Source organism: Nicotiana tabacum, chromosome 7 (assembly GCF_000715075.1).
Source record: "Nicotiana tabacum cultivar K326 chromosome 7, ASM71507v2, whole genome shotgun sequence".
Lineage (NCBI taxonomy): Eukaryota > Viridiplantae > Streptophyta > Magnoliopsida > Solanales > Solanaceae > Nicotiana > Nicotiana tabacum.
Window position 1 is genome coordinate 77,079,716 of NC_134086.1, and position 15,535 is coordinate 77,095,250.

The window sequence follows — 15,535 nt, forward strand, 5'->3', positions numbered from 1 at the left end:
TAATACATGAAAATGAGTTTTCTAAAGTTTTCCCTGGGCCCACATGGTCAAAACCCGAGGTTCGAACCAAAATCTGCAACATCCTAAGTCCAAATTCCAATCCGTGGCCTATCCAAAACTCACCCGAGCCCTCAGGGCTCCAAACCAACCATGCATACCAACCTTAAAATATCATACGGACTTGCTCGTGCATTCAAATCACTCAAATAACATCAACAACTATGAATTTAGCATCAAAATCATGAAATTTCTCAAGAACTTCAAATTTTCCATTTTTTCTCAAAAACGATCTGATTCACGTCGTTTCAAGTCTGTTTCTTACCAAACCTTACAGACTTATCTTAAATCATATATAAGACCTGCACCGGGCGTTGAAACCAAAATATGGGACCGATATTATCAAATTTTAAACACTTTTCATTTCCAAAACTCAGAAATAATTTCAGAAAATAATTTTCTTTAAAAATTCATTTCTCGGGCTTGGGACCTTGGAATTCGATTCCGGGAATACGCCCAAGTCCCATATTTTCCTACGGACCCTCCGAGACCGTGAAATCACGGGTCCGGGTCCGTTTACCCAAAATGTTGACCGGGGTCAAATTAATTAAGTTTAAAGTTAAAATTTATTATTTTTCACAGATTTTCACATATTGGCTTTTCGGTTATGCGCTCGGACTGTGCACGCAAATCAAGGTGAGATAGAAAAAGGGTTTTAAGGCCTCGGAACATAGAATTTACTTTTAAAACAAGCGATGACCTTTTGGGTCATCACAACTGGCATCCCTTTCTGGGGCGTTGCATTTCATGTGTGCAGGTTCAGATAGACAGGCAGGTAGACCTCTTCAGTAGGTGTTGCCCGAGTTAAGATTTATTGGTAAGCTCCCCATCCTTCGAAGTTGCCGGGTCTAGAAGATTGGTGTACATCTTGTGTATATATGTAGATAGGTTATGGGTAAGTCGGGGCCTTATTCCGATCACAGTACATCTATCTGTAGAGCCTTGTAGACATATCTTGTCAGTTAGTACAGTATGTTGGGCTTGTAGGCCCTGTACGTATATTTTGTTAGCTCGTCAGTTGTAGTAATTATGACGGCCTTGCCGGCCCAGCTTTATGTTGAGATTTAGTCAGCGTTAATCTCTATTCAATTTTATATTTTGCATCGTAAATTATCTTGCAATATAGCCCATGACCAAAGTATGAAATTACATGTTCAGAGTCTCTTAGTCGCAAGTGGTATGCAAGGATAGGCGAGGCACTGGATGCTGGTCTCGTCCCCAGGCTCGTGGCATTACAAATTTTTTGTTTATTGCCTTGAACTGAATATGAGTTGTACATCACCTATTTATCCTAACTGACACAACCTACTCTATAAAAGAGAAAATTAACAACTAACTACCTTCTATAAGAGTACTACATAAATACAGAAATATACAACTCTAATTTCAACACGTTTGGTGGGAAATAAGTTATCTCATGATTAATTATTTCGTGATTAGTTATCCTGGGATTAGATATACCACCCTCCCATAGGGATAAAAATACTACAATCTCGGGATAACTAATTCGGGGATTAGTTATATCATGATTTTATCCCAACCAAACGTGGGATACGTTCATCTCAAATTTAATCCCGAAATTAATTATCCCTTATTTCTCATACCAAAAGAGCCCTAAGAGCTGGATTTACTTAACGGAAAAGGGCCAAATATATCCATATGCTATTAGAAAGGTTCAAACGTATGTTATACTTTGAGTCCATATATACCCCGTCGTTATACTATTGGTTCAAATATACTCCTTTTTCGTTAAGTTTGTCCAAAGTGGACATCCAACCCTGCGTGGCACTAACATTTGACGAGGTGCATGCCACATGGCTCGCCATCTCAATGCCCCTAACCCATTTTACCCTCCCTTCTATTTTTTTTTCCATCACTAAAATTTTATTTTCCTCCACCACTATTGCCATCATTACCGCTACCATGAAAAATATTGTATTTCAAATTTTAGTCTTTTATATATATGAATTAGGGGCGCTGAGGTGGCATGCCATTTGGTATCCACCTCATTAAATATCAGTGCCACGTGGGATTGGATGTCCACGTTGGACAAACTTAACAGAAGAATGATATATTTGAACTAATTAGTATTACTGCAGGGGTATATTTAGACCCAAAGTATAACGAAAGATATATTTAAACCTTTTCTCATAGTACATGGATATATTTGGCCCTTTTTTCATTTATTTAATATATCATGTGAACTATTTAAGAGAAAATGCATAAAGACCACATTCAACTTGTCCTGGAAAGTCATTTACACACCTAAAATTTACGGGTGTCCTAACACCCCACTATTGTTTAAAGAACTGTATTTATTTACTCCCTCCTAAGGCCTGACCCAACTATAATAACTTCAGTGGAAAACACGCGCTTTTATTATGAAGCCACATAATTAAATCATTCTGTAAATAAACATAAACATAACATATTACACAGTTACTCATTAACCCATTAACCTCGTTAGTGAAAAATTCCCAAATTGAAGAACCCTATTACCCCACCCTCAAAGATTCGATTTGCCTCTCCAAAATCAATTTGCTTGACCAAAATCGAATGGACCTGTTGCAAAATCCTTCGATTTCGTTGTTGCTGGTGCTTTCCGTTTGTTCTTAATTGTTTCATTTGACGATTTGGTTGAAGACCCGTTCGAAGTTGAAGGTCTCTGAAGAATCAAGTGCAAACGTTATCTTTGTTTTAGTTTGGAGGTAAGCACATCAACCCTAGCCTTTTCTATCATCAACCCTAAATGTTATCTCTGTTTTAGTTTGGTTAATACCATTCGTATCTAGGGTTTTGAACTTGCTTCAAATTTCTTCACTGTAATGTTTTCAATGTACAATCGAGGAACAGAAATACAATTTTAAGGTGTAATAATAACCAATTTTCAGTTTTTTCTTATTGCATGTATTCTGACTTCTTATGTAGGGGTCTAATAGTAACTATTAATCCTTAATTAGTTTATTTTCTACTATATTCAGGTATTTCAATGTCTTTTGTACTTGTTACACTAAGGTTTTTCCATGGTGGAAAAATCTCCATGGATAAGTTACATTCCTTTTCAGTGGAGGATTATGTTTGTGGGATGATTACTGATTGTGTTGATGTCGATGTTGATATGTTCTCATATTTTGAGTTTTTAGGTTATATAAAAGAGTTTGGTTACAATAGTTCTTCTGTTGTTAATTATGTTAGATCACCTAATTATCCTGGTTTGGTAGTAATTAAGGTTGATAGGGACCTTATGAGTATTTGTGAAGAGTTAAAAAGTGGGGATATTTTGGAGGTTTATGTAGATCACTTGGTTAAAGAAGCTGTAGTGGTCCCCCTCTATTATAATATGTCAGCCAAGTTGTGGATGATAGTAGTGTTACTTTTGAGAAGGAATCTGGTCAAGATTTGGGGGGCTGTGAGGGTTTGGGAATTTCTGAAAAGGCATCCAATACTGCTGAAAATAGTGCCAATAATAGTGTGCCCACAGCTGTCACTACTGATGATAGTTCAAACTCCTCATCTGAATCAAACTCATCTGAATCTAGTAGCAGCACGATAACAGCTCAGATTGAGACCATGAGGAGTTGTTTGAAGAAGGAGAAGTTGATTATGGCAGTGATACACATGATGAATACAGGGCATTTAGGGCAGAAAGAAGGACTGTAGAGAGGAGGAAGAGGAAAGAAAGTGCTCCTGAACAAGAACATGTTAAACTAGGTAAGAGAGGGCCAGATGTGGGGTATGATAAATATGAATCTAGGAAGAAGAAGAGTTTAGAAGGTAAGATAGGTGGTGATAAGCCTTATTACCTCTCAGATGAAGCTGCTAGTTTTGAGACAGATCCAGATAATGTTGATGATTAAGGTGGAGGGGAGGTTCAACAGAAAGTTAAAGTTAGAAGAAGAAAGACTCAAAGAAGAGTAATATTTGACAAGACTTGCAAGAAAATAGTTTGGGAAACTGGACTTGTATTTGCAAGTGTGAGAGATTTCAGAGAAGCTGTAATTAAATATGTTGTTCAACAAAAGTTTTCTATAGAAAAGTATGTAAATGAACCTACAAGGGTGGGGGTTAAGTGCAAGAAGGCATCATATCCTTGGCTTCTAGCTGCTAGTTGTGATTCTAGGACTAATGATTTTGTAGTCAAGAACTACAATCCAGTTCACAAATGTGACCCTACTAACAGAAACAAGCTATGTAATTCAAAGTTCTTGGCTAAAAGGTTCAATGAGAGGATAAAAGAACAACCTAACATTAGAATATTCAAGTTTCAAGAGTTGATTAGAAAGAAATTGAGATTATATGTTAGGAGGACAGTTTGTAGGAGGGCAAAAAATATTGTGTTGAATGAGATAATGGGTGATCATAAACTGGAGTATGGCAAGATTTTAGATTATAGGGATGAGTTGCTTAGATCTAATCCAGGTAGTACATGTGTAGTGAAACTTAATGAAAAAACTTTTGAAGGTGGGAAGAAAATGTTTGTTGGGTTCTACATTTGTTTTGATGCAATGAAGAAGTCATACTTAGCTAGTTGTAGGCCATGCATTGGATTGGATGGATGTTTTTTAAAAGGGGTATGTAGAGGCCAACTACTTGTAGCAGTTTGCAAAGATGGAAATAATCAGATGCTTCCACTTGCTTGGGCTATTGTTGAGATTGAAAATATGCACACTTGGAGGTGGTTTGTTAACCTTTTAAAGAGTGATCTTCAGCTTGGAGATGGTACAAATCTGACCATAATAACAGACATGCAAAAGGTAATAACTTGTAGTTTATTGTTATTTTTCTATTATTATTTCACTTAAAACTAACTACCATTGTTTATTTTCCAGGGGCTTGAGAATACTATAGCAGACCTGCTTCCAAATTCTGAGCATAGGATGTGTGCAAGACACATCCTAGCTAACTAGTCTAAGAAATGGAGGGGTATAGAGAGAAGCAACTGCTTCTGGAGGTGTGCAAGGTCTACCTATGAGTGGGAGTTGAAGAAAAATCTGGATGACATGAAAAATTGGGGACTAAGATAGTTGATGAACTATTGTACTACAACATTGAAAGATGGAGTAAGGTGTATTTCAACACATTCTGCAAGTCTGATAGTGTTGACAATAATATGGCAGAATGTTTCAATGCTTGGATTTTGGCAGCAAGGTAGAAGACTATAGTGACAATGCTTGAAGAAATAAGGGTGAAGATGATGAACAGAATAGGTCAGCTTAGACAGTTTGGAAACACTTGGATTACTGATTTTTCACCAATGGTCATGAAAGTCTTGGAAGAGAACACAGAAAGGTCAATGAAATGTAACATTTTCTGGAATGGTGAGTATGGATTTGAAGTGAAGCAAGGATCAGGTGCAAGTGAAGTGAAGCATTTGGTGGACATCAACAGGCAAACATGCACCTGCAGATCTTGGATGTTAAAAGGCATACCATGTGCTCATGCAGTTGTTGCCCTACATTATAAAAATTTAGAGCCTATGAACTATATTTCTCACTGGTACAGTAATGCAACTTACATGAAAACATACAATTACTTTCTTCAGCCTGTCTTGGGTATTAATATGTGGCCAGAGTCACAAAACCCAACTGTTATACCACCTCATATCAAGAAGATGCCTGGAAGGCCAAAGAAGGTTAGAAGAAAAGAGCCTGGTGAAAATAAGACAGGAAAATTGTCCAAAAGTGGAGTGGAAATGACATGTAGCAATTGTCATAACAAGGGTCATAACAAGAGGGGTTGTGCAAAGGCTGCTGGAAGTAATACTGCTGCAACTTCAGCAAGTTCTGTGCCTACAAGTGTTGGTAGTTCAAAGCCACCAAAGCAAAGTACTGGAAGAGGAAGGGGTAGGCCAAAAGGTTCTAAAGAAAAGGTGAAGTTCTTCCCTTTAATGTCTTCTTTCTCTTTTTTAAATAATTACCAGATTTTTAATTTCGATTGTTTGATGTAGGATGTTGGTACTAGCACTGATGTAAGAACACAATATAAGAAACCAAGGATGGTTGGGATGGGCGTTTTACACACTCAAAGTGGCTTCAAAATTCAAAATGTAAGTCTATCACAAACTCTCATATTTAGGTGATTTCATTTGTCTGATTTTCTGTTGGGTTTTGGCAGCCTGGAATGTCATCTACAAACTTTAAGGATGTAAGGTCCTCGGCAGAAGTAACTGGAGATCCAGGCCATCAACCAATACGAGGTGTTAAATGGAAAGGTAAAGAAGTTATAACATCAAGGCAGCTTCAACAATTGAGAGGCAAGAAGCTCATTCAAACAAGGTCTAGGGCTGCTAAGTTGAGCCAGGAAAGCACCACTGCAAATCAACCCAACTGATGAAGCTATGATTTTGTTTGATGACTGTATTGCAATAGACTGCATTATGCAAAAAATGTTAAGCAGCTATAGACTGCAATTCTGTATTTTGATAAGGATTTGTAGGTAGCTATAGACTGCAATTTTGTTACATTTGGTGTCTGGTTTGCTGCTGCTACAATGACAACAAATAGTTGTTTTGTTAACTCAGTTTGCGACTTTTATGCAGCAAATGCATATATGATGTTTTAGTGATCTGTGAGTTGTACAGGTTGATAGTATGTGTGTTTGCCATGAAATGAAATACTTCAGTATGCAGTTTATCTATGTAGTATGCAGTTTACTTTCTTCAGTATGCAGTATACAGTTACTTTTTTCAGTATGCAGTTTACTTCCCAATAGTTGATCTATGCAGTATGCAGTTTACTTCCCAATGTAAAACAACGCTTCTTTAGAAACAACAATTGATAAGCAAGAACTACAAATACATATTGAGATGAGAATGCTACAAAATATTGAGATGACAAAACTATAAAAGGCTTACATTCAAATGAAAGTTCCATTGTAAACATATAAAATAAATCCTACAAGCAACAACTACATTCATATTGAGATGACAAAACTAGATTCACAATGGCAACCTCATTACATCTTTTTTCAATGAGATTCCTGGATACCCACAACCAACAAGAATAATACACATCCCCAATATAATGAACCAAAGTACATTTCCCTTAGCCTTTGACTTAGCTAATTTACTCTTCCACTTCTTTTCCTTCTCTTTCATCTTCTCCATATCATCTTGCAATTTCACCAATTGAGCCTCAATCTTCTTCATTTTGTCCTCTTCTATGGTGTTTTCCACCTTTAAAGTTGTCCTCGGCTTGGCAAGATTTTCAAAGCCTTCTAATGCATTCTCAAGTTCACCCATTTTGTCAAGCAATTTTGGAATAACAAATTTGGACCTAGGATCAATTTTGGAATCCTTCCAAACCCAAAAATCACAAGATCGTGGACCCTAAGATGAATAACAAAAGAAAATTAATGAATGATAATTTTTCACAACTCAATTAGTGAAAGAATTTTTACTATCATTTACCCCATAGTATGGACAAACCCAATATCTTCTTCCTGGGTTCCGAGGGGTCCAAGCTATTAACAAAGGCAGCACATAGCCATGGTTGCATCGAATTTCTCCACTTGACTCATTTTCTTCCTCTTCCGTGCAAAGCCTTGTCAAATTCAAGCCTTTTGAAGGCATTGCAACAACTACAACACAACAAGACAATATCAAAGTCAAATAATTTGCATTTGCTTTCAAAGATCGTATAATTGAATTTTAAGACAAAGGCATAACAATACTAAAAGAAAGAAATTAGGGTTCTTAAGAAGGAGAAAAGTTAACCTTTGCCTTCAAAGATTAAAACTTCTAAAGGGCAATTTGAGGGATTTTCGACAGAAATTAGAAGAAGAAGAAATTAGGGTTCTTCAACTGGGTTTGGTAAAATATTGGGGAAGAGGGGATTTTACCGTTGGTTGGGTTATATTAACGTTAAATATTTATTTATTTATTTATTTATTTATTTTGGGTATTTTCAACGATTAAAAGAGTAAGGACGCGCTCAATTCAGTTGTCGCGGCTGGTCAGGCCTTAGGAGGGAGTAAATAAATACAGTTCTTTAAAAAACAGTGGGGTGTTAGAACACCCGTAAAGTTTAAGTGTGTAAATGACTTTTCGGGACAAGTTGAATGGGGTCTTTATGCATTTTCTCAACTATTTAATCCAGATAAACTTTGAACATAAATGATCATTACTTATTTAATGATTTACATTTATAAAACCCAATGTGCGTATTTTGGTAAAGTTGTCAAGACACAACGTTGGATTTTTTCCCCTGGCATGATAATCCAAATATAGAATATAAAAAGAGAATAAGATATTCCTACTAAGATGGACTTCAAATGGAAATAGGAGAAACTAAGGTTAGATCAAGACAAAATTAAAGTGTATCCATCTAAAAGGAAACCTTGATTTGAGCTCCAGTTGCAAACAAAAGTAGTAAAGCTTAATTCCAAATGTTTGATTAACTGCATAAAATCAAAGACAAGTCTTTATCGTCACCTATATTATACTAAAAAATTGGATCGTTCTTCTCTTTTTGACTGCCTCAGTCCAAGATACAACTTTCCTTTTCCACAAAATAAAAGAATAAAGGACATGGATCACATGGTTTTCTATCTTTTCTTGGGTTCACCTTACTTTTTTTTAACAAAGGAAACAACAAAGACCAGAACAAAAGCCCAAATAAACATTCCCAAAAGTAAATAGGGACCCCATTTGGATAACTTATACTTCAATTTCATTTTTACAATAGAAACACTTCCACAAATAAAAAGCAAAGAACAACCCACCCAATATTATCATTTCATAACATTTGGTTAGTCTAGAAACCATCCAAAAGGGCAAAAACATAACACCTACTTAATCAAACTTAATCATTATGCAGTTTTGTACCACCCCTTGGATTGAAAAAAGAAGTTCAAAATCTATGTCTACTATTTCTTTCTGCAGCAATAGTTAGCAGCCTTGAAACACCTTGAGTCCATAGATCATACTCTCTCTGGTCTCTGCACTCAAATTCAACGACCCCTCGTAGAATAGTCTTCAATGCGAAATATCGGAAGTTGTCACTGCCAGGCAGCAAGTGGCGCCCCGGCCAAGCCGGAATATCTTTCATGACTTCCAGCACCACATCTGCAGAAATTTTCAAAAGAAAAAGCTAAAGAACACTACTACTACTAAAGATGACAACTTTATCCATCTTTTTCCCCGATCAAAGTTGTGAATTTCTTGCTTTCTCAAATCCCCAAATAGAAGGAAAGACCCACAATCCAATTGTGTTCACATCATGAGAGAGAGAGAAAGAGAGACAAAAAGCAAAGTAACACAACTTACTCTTTTTCTTTTTTGTGATGGTCCCAGCAACGTGCCTGCTCTTCATTTTCAGCATCACCTACAAAAAAGACACCCTCTAAGTTAAAACTCCGCTGTAAGAAAGTAGATTCTACTAACTTTAACTTTTCATCATCAAGAAGTTTCTATTTTATCCCAGAAAATCAAATTCAAAAAGAAGAATATGGTGAATTGTGATCATGGAATCATAGTCCAAAGAAGAATATTTCAACTCAAGACTACTGATCATGCAATTATTGAAAAAGGAAGCCTTACCTGACCCATCCTATTTATGTACACAGACACTATCTTCCAGTGAAGGTCACCTGATATAAGCACAACAGTAAGAACTCAATTTCATGAAACCAAACATAATATAGTACTATGACTAAATTCAAAGCTTAAATATTAATCATCATTTTGGATATTCAAGATCTTAAATCTACAAGTCAAACGGATTGAATTTGTACCTTTGCGTGTACGCTTTAGGAGCTCACCACCTCTTGCAAGCAATTCTCTACTGCAAATTCCAAGAAAATTCTCTTCGGGGATGAGCTCGCCACTTGAACTACCATTGCTACCACCACCGTTGCCACTTGCCATCCCTTTCTCAACAGGAATTACTGCTGCTATGTTCCATACTTCCTTCAATGTTCTAGCCTTTAGCGTAGCCGCACCACGTAGAGCTACAAAACAATACTCATTAATTAAAGAAAATCTATATAAACACAAATCAAATACACAAGGAACTAGATATACTAACAGCACTAAATTTTTACCATCAAATTCCAATTATATTGGATTTCCTCAAGTGGACAATAAATTAGCAACAGTTCTATGAGATGGTACTCTGACATAATTGAACAAATTTAGCAGTGTACCAGTTGCTGCAGCTGCAGTTAAAGTCATAATATCCCCAGCTGATCGAACGTTCACAGCAGAACTAACCACTGATGCAAGATGTTCGCGCTCAGCTCCCATAGCCTCAGCAGCTTCAACACACTGTGCTGCCACCAATGTTGCAGCAGAGGCCACAGCCATATCAGTTTTCGCCATCTGCTCGTCCTTTCTGCTACCGGATGAGGCTGCAGTGGCAGCAGCAATAGCAGCAATAGCAGCAGCAACTCCTGCAACTGAAACAGCAGCATGGAGCTGCGCATTATGTGCCCTCGCGTCCTCTTTCTTCTTCTCTCTCCTATCCTTCAACCACCTACCTACTGTTTTCCCACCCCCACTGCCACCACCAGTCAACGATGTGCCGGCAGTAGTAGCGCTGCTCCTGTACTGGTTACTGACTGGTACGTTGTTCAAACGGCAGTACTGCAAGATAACAACACTATATGTCATCATACATTGAAACAGTACATTCAGTTGGACAGACTGTACATAGCAAAATCAAAATGTTGTCAATAAACTATTTCAGCAGCCAATAATGCCACTAAAAATTACCAACATTCTTGAATAAAACCTAATAACAAAAATTTATGAACCAAACCACCTCCTGAGGGCAATAAATCTTAAATTGATTGATAACCCCACAAGAAAATTGGACCATTGTTACTTGGTTCTCAAACAAGTGTCCCTAGAATCAAACACCACACAGAGCACACCGAAGGTCCGAAACCCCCCACAAGAATGAAATCCTGATTTTACCTAATCTGAAATACAACGCAAGGGACAATCTGGTCATTTAAACATCCAGTCATAACACTATAACTGTAGAGATGCCAATATCTTAATGTACTGTGCAGAGGAGATCACTGCCCTTTGCCCACTACTTATCGGAAGGCCCATCATGTACAGAGAAATTTTCATCCCAGTTAAATTTTTACTTATTTCATAATCAATTAAACATACACTATCATAAATAATAAAATAAAAAAAGTTAACTTCCAATAAAAAATAAAAGTGGAAGAAGCTGGACCATAAATGATGAATTCTTAAATTAAAAACTATCATATAAAGGGAATTTCAAAAAGGAAAAAAGAAATGAAAGATTACTAAACAAAGCATCAATTTGGTACTCTTTTCTTACACAACCTTAGGCACGGGGAGCAGGGGGGAAGGGGGTGGGGTGTGTTGGTTAAAGATAAAGCTGAGATATTGTCTCTCCAAGTCTCAGCTTCATTCTGCTATTTCAGAACTCGTGCTTTGTATCAGAAAAAAGAAAATTACCCAACACTCAGAAAAAAAAAACATTTGGGTCATATGTACACATGTTATAAAACAAACATTAGTAGAGAGAGAGAGAACATAAAGATACAAACCTTAGAATCATCCATTTCAGAAGGAGAAACAGGGGGACTGTCTGTAAGAGAACCACCATTTAAAGGTCCACTGCTGTGAGATAGTCGCCCTGATGTCCGTGGTGAAACATCCTGCTGTACACCACAATATTAAATAATCATTCTATTTATTTGTACAAATCAGTAAATAAAATATTATAGAAAAATAATAGTAAAATGGGATCATTAAAGATTTGTATAACAGAACCCCATAAAGAAAGAGAAAAAATAATTAATTTTTCTTTGACAGAATGATTGTTGGTGGATTTTGATTATTAAAATAATGAAAGCTCTAAGAACTCAGAGAGAGTAAAAACAATGCTCCGTGAAAAGCAAAATTTTCAATCAATACACTTATTGTTGTTGTTTTCAAGAAATCACAAAGCAACAGTTGTGTCACATAAATGTCCCCGAAACTCAGCACTTCTACTCCTATAAAGAAACTATTGGTTTTCCCATAAATACAAAACAACAAATTCACAAACGCCCTCAACAGAAAAGGTAAAACCAACCATAAAGTTCCAAAAATCTGAAGAAAAATCCAAAAAAAAAATTGGGTTTAACTTGACAAAAGATAGATGCAAACAAAAGCCAAGTGTGCTAAGGTGACACTAATTGATGAAATGAAAACTCTTCAGAAGTCAAGCTTTCTATGTCTTTCATTTGAGATAAGACTATTTTCAAGAAAAAATTATAGTATAAATTATCAGCACAAGAAATTTTGAGCTTACTTTAGATATCATAAGAAGAAAAAATTCTTCACACTAATAGTACTTAGAAGTAAAATGGTACTTACGGAAACAGACATAATGCGTTCCATAACAAGCTGAGAAGTTTCAGAAGAAGCAAAAGAAAAAGGGTTGCCAGAAACAGTAGCAGATTCATCCAACTCGCCAGCAATATCTTCGGGTATAGTACCACTACCACTACTCCCATTAAAAAGAGGGCCATAAGAAGACTTTGTTAAAACTTGAGAAGGAGCTAAAGCTTTTGAGACTTCAAAAGCAGAGACACTCCAAGAACGAGACAGAAATTCCATGGGTTCTTTCGGTGTCTCCGGTGGTGGTGGACGGTACATTGGCTGAACTTGCTCCATTTTTTAATGAGTAATTAGAGGATTGTTTTCAAGTAGACTTGTTTTAGTGAGAGAGTATTTGATGCTTTATAGATCAAAGGAATGAGAAAATTAATGTGCAACAGTGACACTCTTGTGTGTGTGAGAGAGAGAAAGACAAAAAGCAATGTCAGTGATATATTTTACATTTTTCCATTAATTAGGATTTGGAAATAAAATTTAGAATACGGCTTATGCTCGGATTAGTTATTCTGATATTATTTTTTATTTACTGTTTAATATGTTATATTAAAAATAACAATTGCATAATTTCTAAAAAGAAAGTATAAGTTATTCCGCACTAATTACCCCCTCTATAAGGTATAAGTTATCCCGGTACTAATTTTAATTTCGGAATAATTTATATCAGGTTTGCTAATCAAATAAAGTATTAAGATGGTATTAAAATATTATACCAATACTATATCTACTTATACCTCATACTAAATGACCTCTTAGGGGTCGTTTGGTTGGAATATAATTTATATCGGTATAAGTTATATCGGGATAAGTTATGCTGTGATTAATTATGCTGGGATTGTTGTTTATTCATTGTTTGGTATGTTATATTAAGAATGACAATTGCATAATTTCTAAGAAGAAGGTATAAATTATACCGGTGCTAATTACCCCACCTTCTATAAGGTATAAGTTATCCTAGTGTTAAAATTAACACCGGAATAACTTACACCTGGTTCGCTAACCAAACAGAATATTAAGGTGGTATTAAATTTTTATACCAACCTTATACCTTCTTATACTCATACCAAACGACCCTAGGAGGCATTGGAAAAAATAATGCAAGCATTAGCTCTATGCATTACTAATACATTGTTTGATACATTTTTTCAAACTGTGTATAGCTAATACTTGTATTAGTTATACATCATATTTGGTATTATCCTATGTATAAGTAATGCATAGAAAATCATGGCATTAGTAATACAAAGGCTATTAATGCATGCATTAGTATGGTTAAAGACAAAATTATCCTTAAAGTCCCTTAAAGCTAGAGAATATGGAGGACCTTTTTGTAAACAACTATTTTTCTTAAAAATTATGTAATGCATTATAATTTTAATACACTACACCAAACAGTAAGAAAAAATATTTGCATTACTAACTCATGCATTACTAATCCATATATTATTAATACACCTTATTTCGCATTATTCTTATACCCCTACCAAATGATCCCTTAGAGTTTAACTCCTACACTGATGTTTGGGTCACTTATAAAGTTGTGCAGAAATTATAATATTGGTATTATATTATGAATTACCCTCTCCATTTCAGTTTAGACGAAGTTGTTTGATTCAGCACGAAGTTTAATAAAAAAAATAATAAACTTTTAAAACTTGTGATTTTAAAAGCTTAAAGAATAAAAGTTTTGTGGGGTCCTAACATTTGTGTTGTTATAAAAGCTTCTTATTACGGGTAAAATGGGTAAAATGAAGAGTTTAAAATTGAATTATTTCCAATTGTAGAAATATGTCATTCTTTTTTTAACGGATTAATAAGAAAAGTGTGTCAACTAAATTAAAATAGAGGAGTAATAATCACTGAATTATTTAATAAATATTATTAATTTGTTTGATTCATAGAAGTAAAAATAAATTATATGGTGTATAATCAAAAACATATACTACTGATTTAGTTTGAAGCTGACTTTTAGAATAAATAATCTTGGATGTTCAGTGATGTCAAGAAAATGACATTTGAGAGAGTAATATTAGCATTTAAAAAACATTATCCAAGTTTAGCTAATTTCAATATTATTGTCCCACATTCAATGCATGGGTAATAACAACAAAATTATGATATAAAATTTATATAACAAAATGTAGATAAAGATAATGCTAAATTTTATAACCAAACGTCCATTATAGAAGAACTTTTACAATATCATAAGTATTCATTAAAAATATATGTAGAAATAGCACTAAATAGTCGCTTTTAGATATGCTATTTAAATTTTAGATAATATTTGACAATACTTAGGGTGTGTGTTTGGTACGAACGAAACATTTTCCGGAAAATGTTTTCCAATTTTTCCATGTTTGGTAAACATTTTTCTTATGAACTCATTTTCCTCCAATTAGAGTAATTTCAAAACTCCTTCTTAACCTTCCCCATACTCACCAACCCACCCCACCCCCTCTCCAAAAAAAAGTCTTTTTTTTCCTTCAAATTTCAGTTTTTCCGTTACCACCCACCCTACTACCCATCCACCCCCAACTCCCCTCCCGCAAAACAAATATTTGTTTACCTTATTTTTTTTCAATTTTAAATTTCTTTTTTTTGTTTTTCTGCACCACCCACAACCCACCCCAATCCCTCCCCCCAACCTACCCCCACCCCCACAAAAAAAATTACTTTTTGTGTAATTTTTTAATTTATCGGTTTAAAGACTCAAAATTTTACAAGTTTCAAAATTATGAGTTTGGAAGTTTATGTTTTTGGAAGTTTACAAATTTAGAAATTATAAAGTTTACGGGTTCGAAATTCCGCGATTTTGAAAGTTTAGCGGTTCGAAAGTTTATGAAATTTGTGGGTCCGGAAGGTTGTTGGTTTGAAAATTTATGGCTTCATATTTATTATATCTAAATTATTTATGAATACTCTTGAGAAGTCATTTTCCTTAATTTGCGTACAAACATCGGAAAATGAATAAGATGTACTTGTTTTCCAAGAAAATAAATATTTTCTTGGAAAACATTTTCCACGGAAAACATTTTTCGTTATACCAAACACACCCTTAATGTTTTGTCAAATTTGACAAAATTTAATCTGCCAATCGTCCTCTTCCTCCTCCTT

At 35.2% G+C, this 15,535-nt stretch overlaps 1 protein-coding gene across 2 annotated transcripts; it reads right to left on the reverse strand.

Annotated features, from left to right (window-relative positions):
• Positions 1-8,672: 8,672 nt before the first annotated feature.
• On the reverse strand, positions 8,673-12,797 carry LOC107774238 (VAN3-binding protein). Of its 2 annotated transcripts, none has more exons than XM_016593738.2 (7): positions 12,401-12,797; positions 11,587-11,697; positions 10,201-10,639; positions 9,790-10,005; positions 9,596-9,645; positions 9,323-9,380; positions 8,673-9,121 (listed from the first exon to the last, which is right to left on the reverse strand). In XM_016593738.2, the coding sequence occupies exons 1-7, from the start codon at positions 12,698-12,700 to the stop codon at positions 8,907-8,909; spliced, it is 1,389 nt and encodes a 462-aa protein (XP_016449224.2). In that variant the 5' UTR covers positions 12,701-12,797; the 3' UTR covers positions 8,673-8,906. The 2 variants fall into 2 exon arrangements, with proteins under 2 accessions (XP_016449224.2, XP_016449218.2); XM_016593732.2 differs by having other exon boundaries at positions 11,587-11,700; positions 12,401-12,796.
• Positions 12,798-15,535: the final 2,738 nt, after the last annotated feature.